Source organism: Cavenderia fasciculata (genome assembly GCF_000203815.1).
Source record: "Cavenderia fasciculata unplaced genomic scaffold Scf_EUAJFUG02HR96I-5, whole genome shotgun sequence".
NCBI classification, from domain to species: Eukaryota; Evosea; class Eumycetozoa; order Acytosteliales; family Cavenderiaceae; genus Cavenderia; species Cavenderia fasciculata.
Window position 1 is genome coordinate 863303 of NW_004457624.1, and position 15950 is coordinate 879252.

The window sequence follows — 15950 nt, forward strand, 5'->3', positions numbered from 1 at the left end:
ATTTTAAGCAACCCGTGACCATAACCATTAACCAAGAGACAACACTATCATATTCACTATCACTATCGCTAACGATACAAAGTAGGAGGTTCTATCATAGACAGAGCTCGAAAGAGAGAGAGAGAAAGAGAGAGAGAGAGTAAATGTGCGGAGGTGTATGGGCAATCATTTTAAAAAATGACAAGTATAGTGCAATGAACCGTCTCGTCTCCTAGGAGTATCACCACCAATGCATGGCTACTCGACTTTAATGCCAATCTCTCTCTCTCTCTATTCAGTGCAGAGACAGAGTAAATGTGCGGAGGGGTGGGGTGGTTTTAGGAGATGACTCGGCAACCAACAGCTGCTTCTCTGACTCGACTCATGACAAACCAAATTTGGATTGGCTGCCTTCATTGAATAAAAAACAAAATAATCCAAAAAGGAAATTGAGTAAAATTTCAATGCATTAAATCTGTCCACTGAAAGACCTCCCCAAACTTCTTTTATAAAATTTCATTATCGCACACACAAAACAAATAAATAATCAAAGTTAAAAAGAGAGAGAGATAAATTTTTTTTAGTACTACCAAAGGATAAAAAACAAAAAGGTAACAAACACAACATATTATAATATAAATTTAGATAATCTATTTTTTTTTTATTTCTTTTCTATTCTATTTCATTTTTAATTATTTTTAATTATATTGGTAGTGTTACCCATTTTTATATTTATTTGTGTGGTTTGCTCTATATATATACATATACAAATATATTTGTTATTTATTTATTTATTTATATGTGTAATTGTTAACAACCTCAATAACCTCTTTCATTAATTCATCAAATTTCAATTTGGTTTTTTTGTATGAGGAGTGGCATTCAACGATTACATTTGTTATCTGTTGTTAACAAGACATATATGTCTGGTCAACCAATCATATCAAACCGCTGGCCAAATGCGACCACTGGTGAGCAACAACAACACTTGGTGTAGCAGTTCATCTAGCCAACAACAACAACAGCAACAGCAACAATTAATAACAACCGACATGACATTGTTGTCGTAGCTGATTTAATTGTGTTCAACTACTACTATTACTACCACCTCTCTCTACTCTATGTGGGTGTAGAAGATAATATAATATTATGATGTGGTTGACAACAACGCAGAAAGCAAGAAATAATGACTGACATTCAAGCAAGCAAGCCAGCTCACATACTGCACTTCATATTTCAGTGTGTTAGCTACCTGCAACTCTGCAAGGGTATTGATGATGTTTTGTTGTATAGTTTAGGGTTTGGGTGTTGTTGGCTAGTGTTGGTGGTGTTCGCAAGTGATGTTATTACGTGTGGTTGGAGTGAGGTAAAGGTGAAGGGTGAGTGAGTGTGTGTTGTTATTACTAATACTATAAACTAGTATCAAAACAATTCATTCATTCATTTCATCGATGCCGTAATCTAGATTGGTTATTGTATATAACTGTGGTGGAATATCTTGTCACCTTTTTTGACATACACCCATTCAACACTCACCCCCATTGTACCACCATTGATGATACACACCACCCCACTCACACACCCATGCAATTAAATTTTGTTTCAGCTCTATATTGCGTGCTATGGGCAAACATTGGAGTTCAATTTCATTATTATTATTATTATTTTCTATCTCTATCTCTATCTCTCTACTTTTACTTATTGGTATTTATCACCTCAACATATTATAGTCTAGTAATCTATAACTTTTTTGTTTGTTCCATGTTTTATGTTGTAGGAGGAGGGAAGAAGAAGGAAGGAAGGATCTAAACAAACTATATCTTCAAAATACAAGTTTAAATAGATCTTGGTTTGGGTTGTAGTATTCATACCTTGTTACTAATTAATATAAACAAAACAAAAAAGAAAGGGGATAGGATAGGATATGATGTGAAGGTGGAAGAGTAGATCTTTATGTAAACACAGAGTATATCTTGTTATTATAATGTGATGATATTTATACAATGTATTATTCCACCCCCCTCACGCCCAACATTGATTAATCACCCACACACTTTTGTTTTTGCAATTCAATATTGATTGTTCTTTTAATATGAATGCATCCATGCATCGTATCACATAAATTGTAGAGAGAGGGTTCATGATCAAGCACACCCTGGGTGATCACTACTACCACTCATCACTATTACTATTATTATTATTATTATTATTATCCAACATAACATATTATCATCACCAATCTTCACTCTTGTCTCCTTTGAAATTAGATTTTATAATAACAAAATCACTAATTAATTATTTATTCCTCTTTCACTTTCACTTTTACCTTTTGCAAACCAAAAGCAATTAGATCTTTTACAGAATCAAGACAACAGTAGTCAGAAATCAAACCAAATATAAATATATTTCACCAATCAACCAAACCAACCAAACCAAATATAATATAAAATGTCATTCTTAAGTAAGTATTCTATCCTATTCTATTATTAGTCTTTGTCAAAATATTCTAACATTTAATTGTTTATTAGGAAAATCATTGGAACTCTTTTCTGGATCATCAAGCAACAATACTAGCTCTGACGATATCAGCAAAATCAAGGTTAATACACTTAATAGTTCAACCGAAAGTCTTGGAAGTCCCAGATCTGTCAGCGTCACAAGCCCCAGATCTTCTTCCACCAACCCAATGGAAATCCCAGCTTCTCGTGACAATAGTTGGTTTAGAATGGTTCAAGTAGTTGAAGCTGGCTCTTTGTAGGCAAGAGAGCGCCACATAAATTATATACTGTTGAAAGAGGATCAACTGCATACTTGTAAATCAACAGCCACCAACAATATATTGGATTGTACCATTTTTCCTCAGCATTTTTTACCCTTTCCTCTTCCAAGCAACAGCAACAACAACAGAAATCCATATATTAGCCGTATCAAATGTTGCAACGTATATATTAAAATCCCCCCACCTTTGCAGCATTTTACCATCATTTTATTGTAAATAGATCTCAACGCCCATCATCCAATCTTCCAACAACAACAACAACAACAACCAAAAAGTAATCTTGTAATCTTATTTCATTTGATAACAAGAATTCATTTTTGACAACAAAAAGAAAGAAAACAAAAGAGAGTAAAATAGTAAAAGAAGCTAGAGTAGTTCAATTACCAATCTCTCTTCTCTCTCTCTTTCTTTGACCAAATTTGGTTTATCTCTTTTTGATCAAAAGATTTATATTCCACTTCCCATCATCATCAACAACAACAATCAACCAATGACAACAATATCAACAATCTAAATTGTACCATACCCCCAAACAATAGCAACAACCAATTTGTACATAGAATTGCTTTTTTTTTTTTTCTCCTTTGGCTACATACCCTCATCATAAATATAGTTTTAGACAACTAGATACGTATCTCTCTCCCAACAACAAACCATCTTTTAGATTTGTAAATAAAAAAACTATAAATATTTTTGATATCCAAAATATCCCTTCCATTCTTCTTCTCTTTCTTATTCTTTTTAAATACTAATATATTTCAATAAAAAATAACTTTATGGTAAACTTTTTTTTTTTTTTATATCTATATATTTATTTATTTATTGTAAAGTATTTGTAAAATAACGCAACATGCAAATATTTGCTTGGAAAACATTTTGAAGATGAGACCATCCAGATTTTTGAGATTGTTTTAATTCTACTAGTGATGAAGAGTATTCGCTTGTCATTAATAAATTACCATGTACACGTAGGAAATGAGTGGTCAAGGTTTGTACAAGATCAAAGTCGTTGTTACCTCTCATCAATTGTACCAAAAAGTCAACCATATAATGAATATCCATTTCAATATGATTAACATTTCTAATTTCATAATCAATTGCTGATGGTGTCATTTCTTTAATTAAATTTAATAAATTTGAATCTAAAAAAGTAAAAGTATTAATAATTAATATATATATTATTTGTTTGATTTGTTTTTGTTTTCATTTGAACTTACAATCCTTATTCTTTGATTTATAACCAGCTTCTAAAAGTTGTAAAAACTTTGATTTAACTATTTTAATTGGATTGAATTTACCCAAAACTTTGCTAAGAGCAGCAATATCATTTCCATTTTCTTGTTCGTCGTCGTCATTGTCGTCACCTGGGGTAGCCCAATCACCCCAACCATTCAATTCTTGTTCAGCATTCTTTTTCTTGCCATTTGTTGATATATTTTCCTTTTCTTTTTGATCTTTTTCTTTTAATTGTTCGGGTGTGAGGAAAGTTGGATTGACACCACCGGTCGATGTGATAAAGAATGGTGCCAACTTTGGTTTCTCGGCAATGTTTAGTGGTTTGTTTCTCTCCTTGATCAAGTCCAAATCCAAGAGTGTCTCCCATTTGGATTTGGGGAGTGTGGTCATGGTAACGAGTCGACCTATTTGTTGTGACGATGCTGGGTCTTGGTCGCCATAGGCGGCCGATGGGATAGTGTCATGGTCGACATCTTGCACGTCTAGTTGTGGGACACCCTTATTGTCCTCGAGTTCTTGTTGCTTCTTTTCGTCTTCGTCGCCAGTGGCGATGGTTCGGTCCTTTTCCTTGGCAGTGTTAATGTCGGCGTGTGTCTCGACTCCGTCAGCTCCCTTTTCGCCGTCGGCTTGGACGGTGGGCAGGTCGAGCATGGGGGCAGTCTCGCCTGGTCGCGACAAGAGGATGGTGCCAAAGTGCATTTGGTTGGACCAGAGGTAGACGCCGAGTTCGTCGGCATGGGTAGTCGCGAGGAACTCACCGCGTGGACTAAAAGAGATACTGGTGACGGGTGAGCGGGTGGTGAACCAGTCGACCATCAAACCAGATGGAATGTCATAGATACGGACAGTGGCGTCGCCACGGGCAGCAACAATCAACCAACGACCGTCGTGGTTAAAGGTCATGTCGACGACATAGTGACCAATGTTGAATTTACGGGCCAACTCGCGTGTCTCCATGTCGTAGACACGTACAATACCATCTTCACCAGCGCAGGCAAACATACCACTCTCGAGGTGTTGCACGAGCATGGTTTGGGGTGACTCGAGTACAAATGATGCGATTGGTTTCAAGGTTGAGCTCCAAATGTTGATGTGCTTGTTGGATGCACATGTGACTACGTAGCGACCGGTCGCGTCGACGACAATACCGTTGACGCTGCCAGCAGGTTCGATGCGGACGGATGCACGCTTGGTGCCACTCTGCACGTTGTAGCATTCGAGGTCGCCGGTGGTGGTGCCGACATAGGCCGAGTTACCGCACGCAGACATGCCGAGTGCAGAGATACGGGCGTTGAGACGGATGTTCTTGTCACCGTCAACAGCCATACGGACAAAGCTCCACAACACGAGGTTGCTGCCGTGGGCCGTGGCGATGCAGTTCATGGTACGGTAGTTGGCCGGGTTGGCGGCGAGGAGGTGGTCGTTGCCTTCGCCGAGCTTGATCTTGTTGTGCGAGAATGGCACGTTGATGTGCGAGATGTTGACCGACAGCATACGTGGGCCCTTGTCCGACGTGGAGATGACTGTGCCGGCACGACCGTCCGTGTCAAAGAACTGGGTGGCGTGGGGGGGCACGTCATGGCCCGTACGCTCACGCAACAAAAGGGGCTTGTAGATATCGATGTTGTGGAATGTCCAAACACGCACGGCATTGTCCGAGCCGTTCGTCACCATGATTGGCTCGCCAGCCAAAAAGTATGCGCGTGCCACGGTTGAAGAGTGTGCAGTAAACGAGTAAAACAACTTTCTCGTGTCCAAGTCCCAGATCGAGACGACACCTGAACGCGAGGCTGTGGCCAAGTGTGCCTTGACGCCGTCGGTACGGAACGACATGGACGTGACCGACCCACGTTGACGAAACACTGTAACGCTCTTGTCGTGACGGATGTCGTGCAAGTGGACGGATCCGTCCTCTAGACCGACCGCGATAATGTCTTGTGCGGGCGACTGCTCCATCGACACGATGGGACTACCCCAACCTGCAAAACGGTACACCTGCTTCTTGGTGTTGATATTCCAGATAGACATCTCTCCATCCTTGTTACCCAACAACACCTTGTTATAGTATCCACGTGGGTGCAACATTGTAGTCACCTTTCCAAACGACTCGATGCCACTCAAACTACTATATCTCTGTCCACTATTTAAATCCCAAATAAACAATTCATTATTCTTTGACAATGTCATCAATACATGTGACATTAATAACATATCAATCACTCCTGCTGAATGTCCTTCTAATTGTCCAACAATTGTCTATCAAATCAAAAAAGTAAGTAAAATCATTTATATAATAGTGAGTGAGTGTACATGTATACATACATCATTCTCCCAAATCAATATCTTTTCTTTACAATTGGTTATAAATTTCTTTGTTCCATATGCTCTTACACATTTGATTTTAGATGCTTGTGTAGGTGATGTATAATGTGTATTTAATTTGTCAACCTATAAATATATATAAATATATATATATAACAATCAATACAATATTAGTTTCTATCTATATACTATCTATCTATCTACTAATCTACTATATCTCTCTATCTATCATTATTGTGTCTCTTGTGATACATACACCCAATAGATGAAAACAATTGCCTATAGGTACTACAAATGATATCTCTGATGCTTTGGTGATAACGTCGAATGGGAATCTCGATGAGATATAGCCAATCGACCTATAAGGTTTGAATATATGACTACTCTGCATTATCGTATCTCGTGATTCCTTTATACAAAATAGATCGGATAGATAGGATAGATAACAAAGTAAAATAGAATATTACTCTCTCTTAATTTCAAAGTCTCATTTTACTTTCTGCGGGATACAAAACGAACGAAACATTTTGCAAATCTTTTTTTTTATTTATTTTTGACAAGGACCAACCCTACAACAACAATTGTAATAAATATAGATAGCCTTTTAGGAAATAAGTATAAGTTACTTGTATAAGATACTTGTATATTACATATTCCTCCTACTCGAGCTCATGATCCTGTTCTGACCCAGCTGCTGGGGTCAGTCTCATCCTCTTCCCATTAGTACATTCCGACAAGCTCAGCTCAGCTCATCAAGTTAACATGTATATGTACGTAGTGATATTGAGGATGATCATCATCTTTGTTGATTGTGTGTGTGTCCATGAAAGATACAATAGTAATAAACAACAAGTTAGCTTCGCTGTCGTATCTGTATCCAATATCCCTCCTTTTGTTGTGTGCACTCATCCACCCCATATGAAATTTTTGAATTTTTTTCCGTTGTTGAGGTGAAGTTATTCAGAGCTCTTTTTAGTCTTTGTCAAAGCAGATAATACAACACTCGAATCGAATTGATTGAATCATCAAATTCTTTCATCTCAGTCTCGATATAAATAGATTACTTTTTAAAAGATCTCTGACAACCTAAAACAACAACAAACGAGATATTACTAAAAAGAAGAAAGAAAAGAAAGAGTTAACAATAGATAGATATAGATAAATAGATAGATTAGAGAAAGGAGTTGAAGAAATGGAAGATGATATAAATAATAATAACAAGAGAGTCTCAAACGGGACATCTCCAGAAACACCATTAAAGAGAACAAAGCAAGATGAAGAACAAACAACCTCGACAACTACAACTACAGTACCACAAGAACTTGTACATCAACCAACAATTGGCTTACAACAACAACAACCCCAACAACACGGTGAATCAACTATTCCACTAGTTACTGAACAGACATCTACTACATCGACTACTAGTAGTGTTGGTCAACCAGCTGCATTACCAGGATTGGTAGTACACAGTAAACCAATGCCAATGCAAACTGGTACTAGTACTATCAGTACTACAAGTACTACAAGTACAACTAGTCCGACGATTGCTACATCGATATCAAAGAGTACCACTATTGCAGGCAGCAATATTGTATCTTCTCCTTCTTCCGATCAACAACAGCAACAACAACAACAACAACAACAACACCATCAGACTAGTGTCGTATTGACTAGCAACTTCCAATTGCCACCTAGCAACTGCACATGGTTCAAGATGTCGGAGATACATGATATTGAGCGTCTTCAAATGTCCGAGTTCTTCAACGGCAGAACTCCCTCCAAGACACCAGAGGTATACAAAGAGTATCGTGACTTTATGATCAACACCTACCAACAAAACCCACACCAATACCTTACCTTTACCGCTGTCAGACGTAATCTGACTGGTGACTCGGGTGCCATGCTCCGTCTGCACAGCTTCCTCGATCACTGGGGTTTGATCAACTTTTTCGTCAATCCAGAGGGTGGTACATGTATCCCACCTCCAAAACCACAACAACCTCAACATCAACAACAACAACAACAACCAACCCGTATCCAATCACCATCTGAATCTAAACCAACCGAGTCACCATCAACATCTGACAATACTAGTAGTAGTATACTATCACCAAACAAACCATCATCTACTTCTACTTCCACTACTACTACGACTGCCAACAACGCTACTTCTACTTCAACTTCATCATCATCAACAACTTTGACAATTTCAAAATCAACAAATGGAACATCATTAGATTTACGTAACAATATTTATGGACAACCACAAGCACCACCAAAGATAGTGTGTGGATCGTGCGGCATTGATTGCTCGGCACTGAGATACCACCTCACCAAGAAAATGACACCCACTGCAGACGTGGGCAACGATCTGCCACCCGATCTCTACAAGGTCAATCTCTGCGCCACATGCTACAACAATGGTACGTACACGGCCGCCAAGCACCAAGCAACCGATTTCACAAAGATCGAACAAACTGTAAATACCGAGCCACCCGAAGAGTGGACCGATCAAGAAACCCTGTTGCTCCTCGAAGGCATTGATATATATGGTGACAGTTGGGCAGACGTTGCCGAGCACGTCGGAACAAAGACCAAGGAGCAATGTCTACTCCATTTCCTCAGACTCCCAATCGAAGACAGTTATCTCGAGGACAACCTCAGCAACCCAAACAAGCGTGCCACCTCTGGCTCTGGTGCCGCCGATCAATATTGGTCCGACTCTAATGTCATCCAATCCCTCCTCGCCTTTCTCTCCAAATCTGTCTCTCCCAACGTTGCCAACGCTGCCTCTAAAGCAGCCATGGAAGCTCTCGTTAAAGAAGTTGGTAACGATCAAACTTTAGCTAATCTTGGTACTTTGGCTGCAACTTCTCTTGCTGCTACTAGTATTAAAGCAAAGGTAAAAACAAAAAAGAATTATTCATATGAAAATAATAATAATATTAATATTAACCATCTAATCAATCCATCTATCTCTAGGCAACATCAAAAAATGAAGAAAAAGAAATACAATCATTAATATTAAAAATTATTAATTTACAAACAAAGAAATTGGAAATCAAACTTAAATATTATTCAGATTTGGAAGATTGTCTTGATAGAGATAGATTAAATGTAAAGTATTCAAAGAGAAAGAGAGAAAGAGAAAGAGATATAATATAATATTAATTAATATTTTATTTATTTATTTATTTTTAGTTGGAAAAACAAAGACAATCATTATTTGCAGAAAGATTAAGTTTATTAAAAGCAAATCTTACCAATCAAACACCAATTCCAATAGTACCAGTACCAAACAACCACAATGTAGTATTGGAAAATAATGGAAATCATACTAGTGATAACATGTCAATCAACTAATTGTGGACATGAAAATGATGAATTGCAAACATTAAAAAATAAATAAATAATTAACATAATTTAAAAAAGAAAAAGAAAAAAGAAAAAGAGAAAGAGAGAGGGATTGTTGTGTTTAATTAAATAATGACCAAAAACTATTTTAGAAATGGCCAGTTTTATCATATTATTGAATTTATTCTTGTCTATTTGTCCTTGTCATCCTCTTTATCACCATCATCTGGTTTATTATCATCCTGTTGTTGTTGTTGTTGGGTTGACTTTCTACTCTTTTGTTGTAAGAATTCTTTTAAATTCATTGTTGGTGCAGAACCATCGTCATCATCATCGTCATCGTCATCATCAGTATTGGAATGTAAAGATATTGAAGAAGATGATGGTGGAGATGGTGTAGGTTGAGTCTCAACATCGACTATATGATCATGTAGAGGTGATTGTGAACCAGCAGTATTCATATTAATACCAATATCAATATTATTTTGGGTATTTTGATTATTTAAAACAGGAGAAGAAGAAGATATATTATTTAAAGGTGTTGTGGTTGAAGATGAAGGTGATGCGTTATTTAGATTATTTAAGTTATGATTACTGTCATTATTATTATTATTATTATTTGCCAAAGGAGGCAAAGCCATGAGTTCGATATTCTTTTCTTTATGAGTCATTCTGTAGAAACTTGGGAAATGGGGACCACAGAATATAGAGAAACAGTTACGGAGCAAACCGTCTGTAAAGGGGTTACCCTTGCGGAACGATTTTTTAATGTGTTCGTTTGTCGTCTTGGCAACGACAATGAGGTAGCAGTGGAATCCACCAAGACTGCCAACAAAGATCATGCCTCCCAGAGCATAGACTATAATGATGATCGAGAGATAATGTGATTCGTTGAGTGCCATGTTAAAAATACTAGCAGAGCTGTCAAATGGATGATCGAGCCGTGCCCTCTGTGCATATATTACAATATTGGCTATACATATCCCAATCATCCATGAACAAGTTGTACCAACTGTAAATAACAATGTACATAAAATATTTATAATTTCTTCTACCAATACAATTTCCAACCCTAAATACAAATATATAAATCCATTATATTAATATCCAATTATAATATATCTATATATATATATATATCTATATATCATATATATATGTGTGTTTGTGTGTCAATGACATACCAAGGACAATGATGGTCGAATTTTTCAACACAATTATTACAAATACCACAATGGTTTGCTCTTGGAGGTCTAAATATACTACAAGTTTCACACCATTTGATGTCATATTGAATGCCTCTAATATCCAATGTTTTGTATAATGGTTGTCTATGACTTTCTGAAAATGGATTGTCTAAACAAACACCGATGGAATATAAATGGATTAGTTAATTGAGATAGATAGAATATTCTCTATTCTAGATTCGACGATTACATACCTGCAGCCTCACTGTATGATCCTCGTGGAACTATACCTGGGTCTGTATATGATGTGATTAAAATGAAAACATAACTCGATAACCAAAGGAATATTGATATTACATATATTCCTGCCTTTATATATTCTTCAAATAGTTGACACCTAAATTCAATAAAATTATTGGGTTAACACTAATTGTCTATGTACAATCAATCAATCAATCAATCAATCAATTGTCTTGTTCTCCAAACATACACTGTAACCAAAAATGGAATCTCTGGTATAAACATTAATATCAATGCAGAGACAAAATACATTTTATCGGGACCTGTAACCATCCTTCCACTACAATGTGATTTCGATAATGAATCAAAACTCCTTGTCATTCTTCTTTTTGTCTTTTTTTATAAATCTAATATTGATAGATATATGGAAATAGAGAATAAATACTAATGTTAGGTAACCAAGCAACTAAGTAAGAAGTTGTGTTGAAATGGAATGAATGAATGAATGAAATAACAAGTTGTTGTTGTTGTTGTTGTTCGTCTTGATTATGATTAATAATTAATCGACCATCACATCAACAGCATCATCATCATCAAAAGTTTAAGTATTTATATGATCGGTCGATAAATCTATCTATAAATCGTTCCATCTAATCTATTCCATTAAACCATATATCTGTCACTACTTTCTCTCTCTTTACTCACCACAAAAGTCTGTGTATGTGTATGTGTATGTGTATGTGTCTATCGCGAATGATAACAACAACAGAAGAATAACGAGTTGCTCTCTTTTTCTATCTCTGTCTCTCTCTCTCTCTCTCTATTTTTACTTGTATGATCATAAACCAAGTTAAAGATAGATTTAAATTGTTTTTCTTGTTTTGGTGATTGTTGTTGTTGTTGTTGTTGTTTGTGGGGGTGTGGGTTGAGTGAGTATTATTTTGATTGGTGGAGAATTGATTGATAGTTGTTTGTTTGTCAGCTGACACCAATCCTTCAGTTTGTTATTATTCTATTCCTCCTCCTCTTACCTCTATCTAAAGATGTTCTTGATAATAATAATAATGCTCGTCGTAGTAGTGGTGGTAGTGGTCGTAGTAGTACAATTATAATGTTACGAATAAATAGGTGTGACCAACAACAAAAGAGGGAGGTGGAAAGAAAGAAAGAAAGTCAATAAATCTTAAAACCACAACTACTCTTTTGGATACCTTTCCTTCCTCTCCTTTGCTTTGTTCTAGTTGTAGCTGCTGATAGTGTTGGTGTTGGTGGTGTGTTGTTAAAACTAGTTTTAAATCAATGAGATGTGACGGATCAATAATGTAAATTTAGCTCCATCCATTGGTCTTGAAAAAAAATTCAAAAAATAGTTGTGTAAACGTAAAAGCCAACTGATCGACGACTCGACAGCCGAATGAACGAATGAATGAACATAGATAGATCCATCTATCTTTAAGCGTAATTAATTGTAAATTGTAATCAAAACGCTACTCATACATAACACATATACACACATACATACACACATTTGTACATAATCAAAAAGATAAAAAGAGAACTACTATTATATAAGATATGAATACGAAAATCGATCAATTTGTAGTACCTGGAGATGCGATTGGACAAATAGATGATCTCAAAGTTAGAATAGGTCCTGGTTTGTTACAGAACAAGGATCAAGTAGTCGCTAGTAAAGCCGGTGTACTTAGATTCAGCAAGTTTCATAAATTCTATTGGATAGAGAATGAACAGAAACGAGTAAGATAATAGATAAGATATATGAGAGATATACTATACTATACTATACTAATAGATTGAATTGTAATTAGTATGTTCCACAAGCAGAAGATATGGTAATTGGTATTATATTAGAGAAACATCCGGAATCATTTAAAGTAGATATTGGCAGTAGTTCACCTGCAATGTTATCAGCCTATTCATTCGAAGGCGCAACCAAATCAAATAAACCATTGTTGTCTGTATGTATACTTATACTTTAGCTCATTGTGTATCTATCGATCAAACATACTTACAGACAGTTATTGAATGTCTCTCTCTAGATTGGTAATTTAGTATATTGTAGAGTTTTAGTTGCCAACAAAGATATGGAACCAGAGTTGGTTTGCGTATCGATACGTAACAAGGCAGAGGGTTTTGGTCAATTGATTGGAGGTTACATGTTTAATTGTTCTTTAGGTTTGTCTCATTAGTATGTATCAATCGTTACGACGATTACAATTATTATATATTGTATTGTCACCATAAATAACACAAATATATTATATTATATTTAGTTTATTATCAGAGGATTGTAGTATATTAAAAATTGTTGGAACACATATACCATATGAAATTGCAGTTGGCGTCAATGGAAGAGTATGGGTGAATAGCGCATCCAACCAAAACACAATTATCACAACAAACACCATTTTAAATTCACAGTATATGCCAGACGACCAAATCGAATCATTTATCATCAAATCTTTAGCTGCCTCTCAACCAGTTTAATCGCCCTATAAAATCGATTGATACCTTCGAATAAAACAACCCCCGAAAAAAGAAATCAACAAACAAAACCAACAACCAGGGTTGGTTGGTTGAGTGGATAGATTAGATTTATCTATCTATCAATCAATCTGTATCCTACAAGATATATTTCACAGCTCAAAATATCCAAGTTTCATTTTTGTTCAACGGATTTGGGAATTACGATCGTACCTAGAGAGAGAGAGAGAAAGTCAGATAACTCACCCCCATTAACATCATCCCCATTGGATTGGTGGATGGATACCGCGGATGCTTACCTATGACCAATTTTTAAGCCCTTTCCTCTTTTAAAATAATTTGTTTGTTTTTGGGGAGCCATTCCACTGAATTGGAACCTCTCAAAACAGGTGATGTGTGAGTTTCACTCAGCCTCTCCCTCTGCCAAGAGCTTGAAGACCAAAATTAATTTTTTTAATTTTTTTTTAATGGATGCCCTTGTTGTTTTTGGTGTTCAATGAATCTCCTCGCTAGTTCCCTCCAAAACCTAGTCTTTCAAATAGTAGTTTACTATTGTAACAGAAGATTTTCTATTCTACTCTCTATACACTTTCTTTCTTTAAAAAGCCCACCCCTTCTATTTTTCGAGATATTTATTTCTTTATACTTTATATATATAATAATAATAGAAGCATTCATCGCAATTATTATTATATTTCATATTATCAAAGAAACTATTATCTTCATTTAAAATAGTCGACTACAAAGCAATACAAACAAAGGAACAAGTAAACAACAGCTAAGAGGAATAATAATATCAAACCTTCAAAACACAAAAACGTTAAAATCTTTAAAATGTAAGAATATCTCTTCCCCCCAACTCCAACTCATCTCACCATCCCAAAATATATATAATATTTATACAATATTTGTTTGTTTGTTTTTTTTGTTATTGGGCAAGTAACTGATCGATATCACCTTGATCAAGCCGTGTGTCTATACATGTAACTCTCTAATACAACCAACAAAAATATATAACTCGAGCATCGAAATGTGACGGACGACATGGCCCTCACAAAAATCCCAAGCCAAACACCCCTTTGTTTGATTTTTTGTTTTTTTACTCGTAAAAACAACGTCTCATTCTCGAGACGACGATGGCAATGGTTGTTGCCAACACCTTCCGGATTGGGAGGCATGACCATCGACATCGAAGCACCACATCATAGTTGTCTCAGTGTTGATGTTTACCATTTCGGATGTATGCAGACTGATTCTTGGTCAATTGTGTGGATGTTGTTCGTCATGTAGCGGGCATCAGGCTCATCCCTAGTACTGTCTCCCCCCAACAAAGAAGACTCTCCCTCTTTCATTTAATTTAATCATACATACATCATCTATCGTATCCATCATCCATCTGCATTTCCATCTAGCTCTAAGCTTCTATAGATATATTTATCACCTCTCTGTGCATCCGTTTTAATTGAATAATAATATTTATTACCGTTTTCTGACGACTCACTCTAACCCCAATCCCCTCGTTGTCGTTGTTCTTCTTTTTATTTTATTCTTATTCTTGTTTTTAAATTGATCCAATTCAATCTCTAATTATAATAATAATAATAATACTATTACCAAATATATATATATAAATCTCTTATACTTTTAATAATATTTTTAAAACAAAAGTCAAAGTCAACATCAACAATCACATTTAATTATTTATTTAATTATCCTTCCTCTTTTAGTAATTTTTTATTCATTCTCTAAATAATATCAAAAAGGTAAAGATCACCTCACTACACTACTCTTTCAACAACACACATATAAAAAAAAAATCTTCTTCTGTCGTTCGTCTTTTTCTCGTTGTCATTGTCCTCTCTCATGGTCACTCGTAGTATAAACTTATGCACCTATAAAACATAAAGTATTCTATCTCTATCTCTATCTATGTCAGACTCCACTAGTTCTAGAATCCAATATTAGTTCTTTTAGTTTTAGTTTTCGAAAGTAGTCTATTTTTAGTAAAGACAACAAAAAAACAAAAAAAAGAGGGAAGGAGCGCATAGTCTTCATCTTGTCTTAAGAAACCTATAGATACCTCTATTATTATTATTATTATTGTTCTATCACTTCCCTCTCTTTTTGAAAAAGGCAATTATACATTTCGTGACAACAAAACACACAATTGTGGGTCATCTTGTTATTAACCGTCGTCACAAAGGGTTTATCACACCCCTACCTCTCTCTCTCTCTCTCTCTCACCCCACTCGTGTCATAGTCAACTACCTCTTGAACTTAATTATACCTACAACACCCACTACCAGCCAGACACACACCACCTACCTAGGTGTTTAGGAATTTTT

The 15950-nt window shown here is 35.9% G+C and overlaps 5 protein-coding genes across 5 annotated transcripts; 3 read left to right on the plus strand and 2 right to left on the minus strand.

The window, feature by feature from the left end:
• Positions 1-2427: 2427 nt before the first annotated feature.
• Positions 2428-3036, plus strand: DFA_11333 (uncharacterized protein; the record flags this gene model as incomplete). The annotated part of the gene is made up of 4 exons (XM_004350226.1): positions 2428-2440; positions 2508-2733; positions 2777-2920; positions 2979-3036. The coding sequence occupies 4 exons, from the start codon at positions 2428-2430 to the stop codon at positions 3034-3036; spliced, it is 441 nt and encodes a 146-aa protein (XP_004350276.1).
• A 541-nt stretch (positions 3037-3577) lies between these two features.
• On the minus strand, positions 3578-7355 carry wdr36 (WD40 repeat-containing protein; the record flags this gene model as incomplete). The annotated part of the gene is made up of 5 exons (XM_004350227.1): positions 3578-3900; positions 3976-6250; positions 6317-6442; positions 6573-6675; positions 7315-7355. The coding sequence occupies 5 exons, from the start codon at positions 7353-7355 to the stop codon at positions 3578-3580; spliced, it is 2868 nt and encodes a 955-aa protein (XP_004350277.1).
• A 153-nt stretch (positions 7356-7508) lies between these two features.
• Positions 7509-9682, plus strand: DFA_11335 (myb domain-containing protein; the record flags this gene model as incomplete). Its single annotated transcript, XM_004350228.1, has 4 exons — positions 7509-8603; positions 8787-9221; positions 9302-9436; positions 9521-9682. 4 exons carry the CDS (start codon positions 7509-7511, stop codon positions 9680-9682), a joined length of 1827 nt encoding a protein of 608 aa, XP_004350278.1.
• Positions 9683-9864: 182 nt separating this feature from the next.
• Positions 9865-11481, minus strand: DFA_11336 (uncharacterized protein; the record flags this gene model as incomplete). Its single annotated transcript, XM_004350229.1, has 4 exons — positions 9865-10745; positions 10858-10974; positions 11115-11257; positions 11351-11481. 4 exons carry the CDS (start codon positions 11479-11481, stop codon positions 9865-9867), a joined length of 1272 nt encoding a protein of 423 aa, XP_004350279.1.
• Positions 11482-11826: 345 nt separating this feature from the next.
• DFA_11337 (Putative nuclease) lies at positions 11827-13608 on the plus strand (the record flags this gene model as incomplete). Its single annotated transcript, XM_004350230.1, has 7 exons — positions 11827-11830; positions 12144-12272; positions 12342-12371; positions 12674-12858; positions 12930-13079; positions 13161-13309; positions 13395-13608. 7 exons carry the CDS (start codon positions 11827-11829, stop codon positions 13606-13608), a joined length of 861 nt encoding a protein of 286 aa, XP_004350280.1.
• Between the last annotated feature and the right edge of the window lie 2342 nt (positions 13609-15950).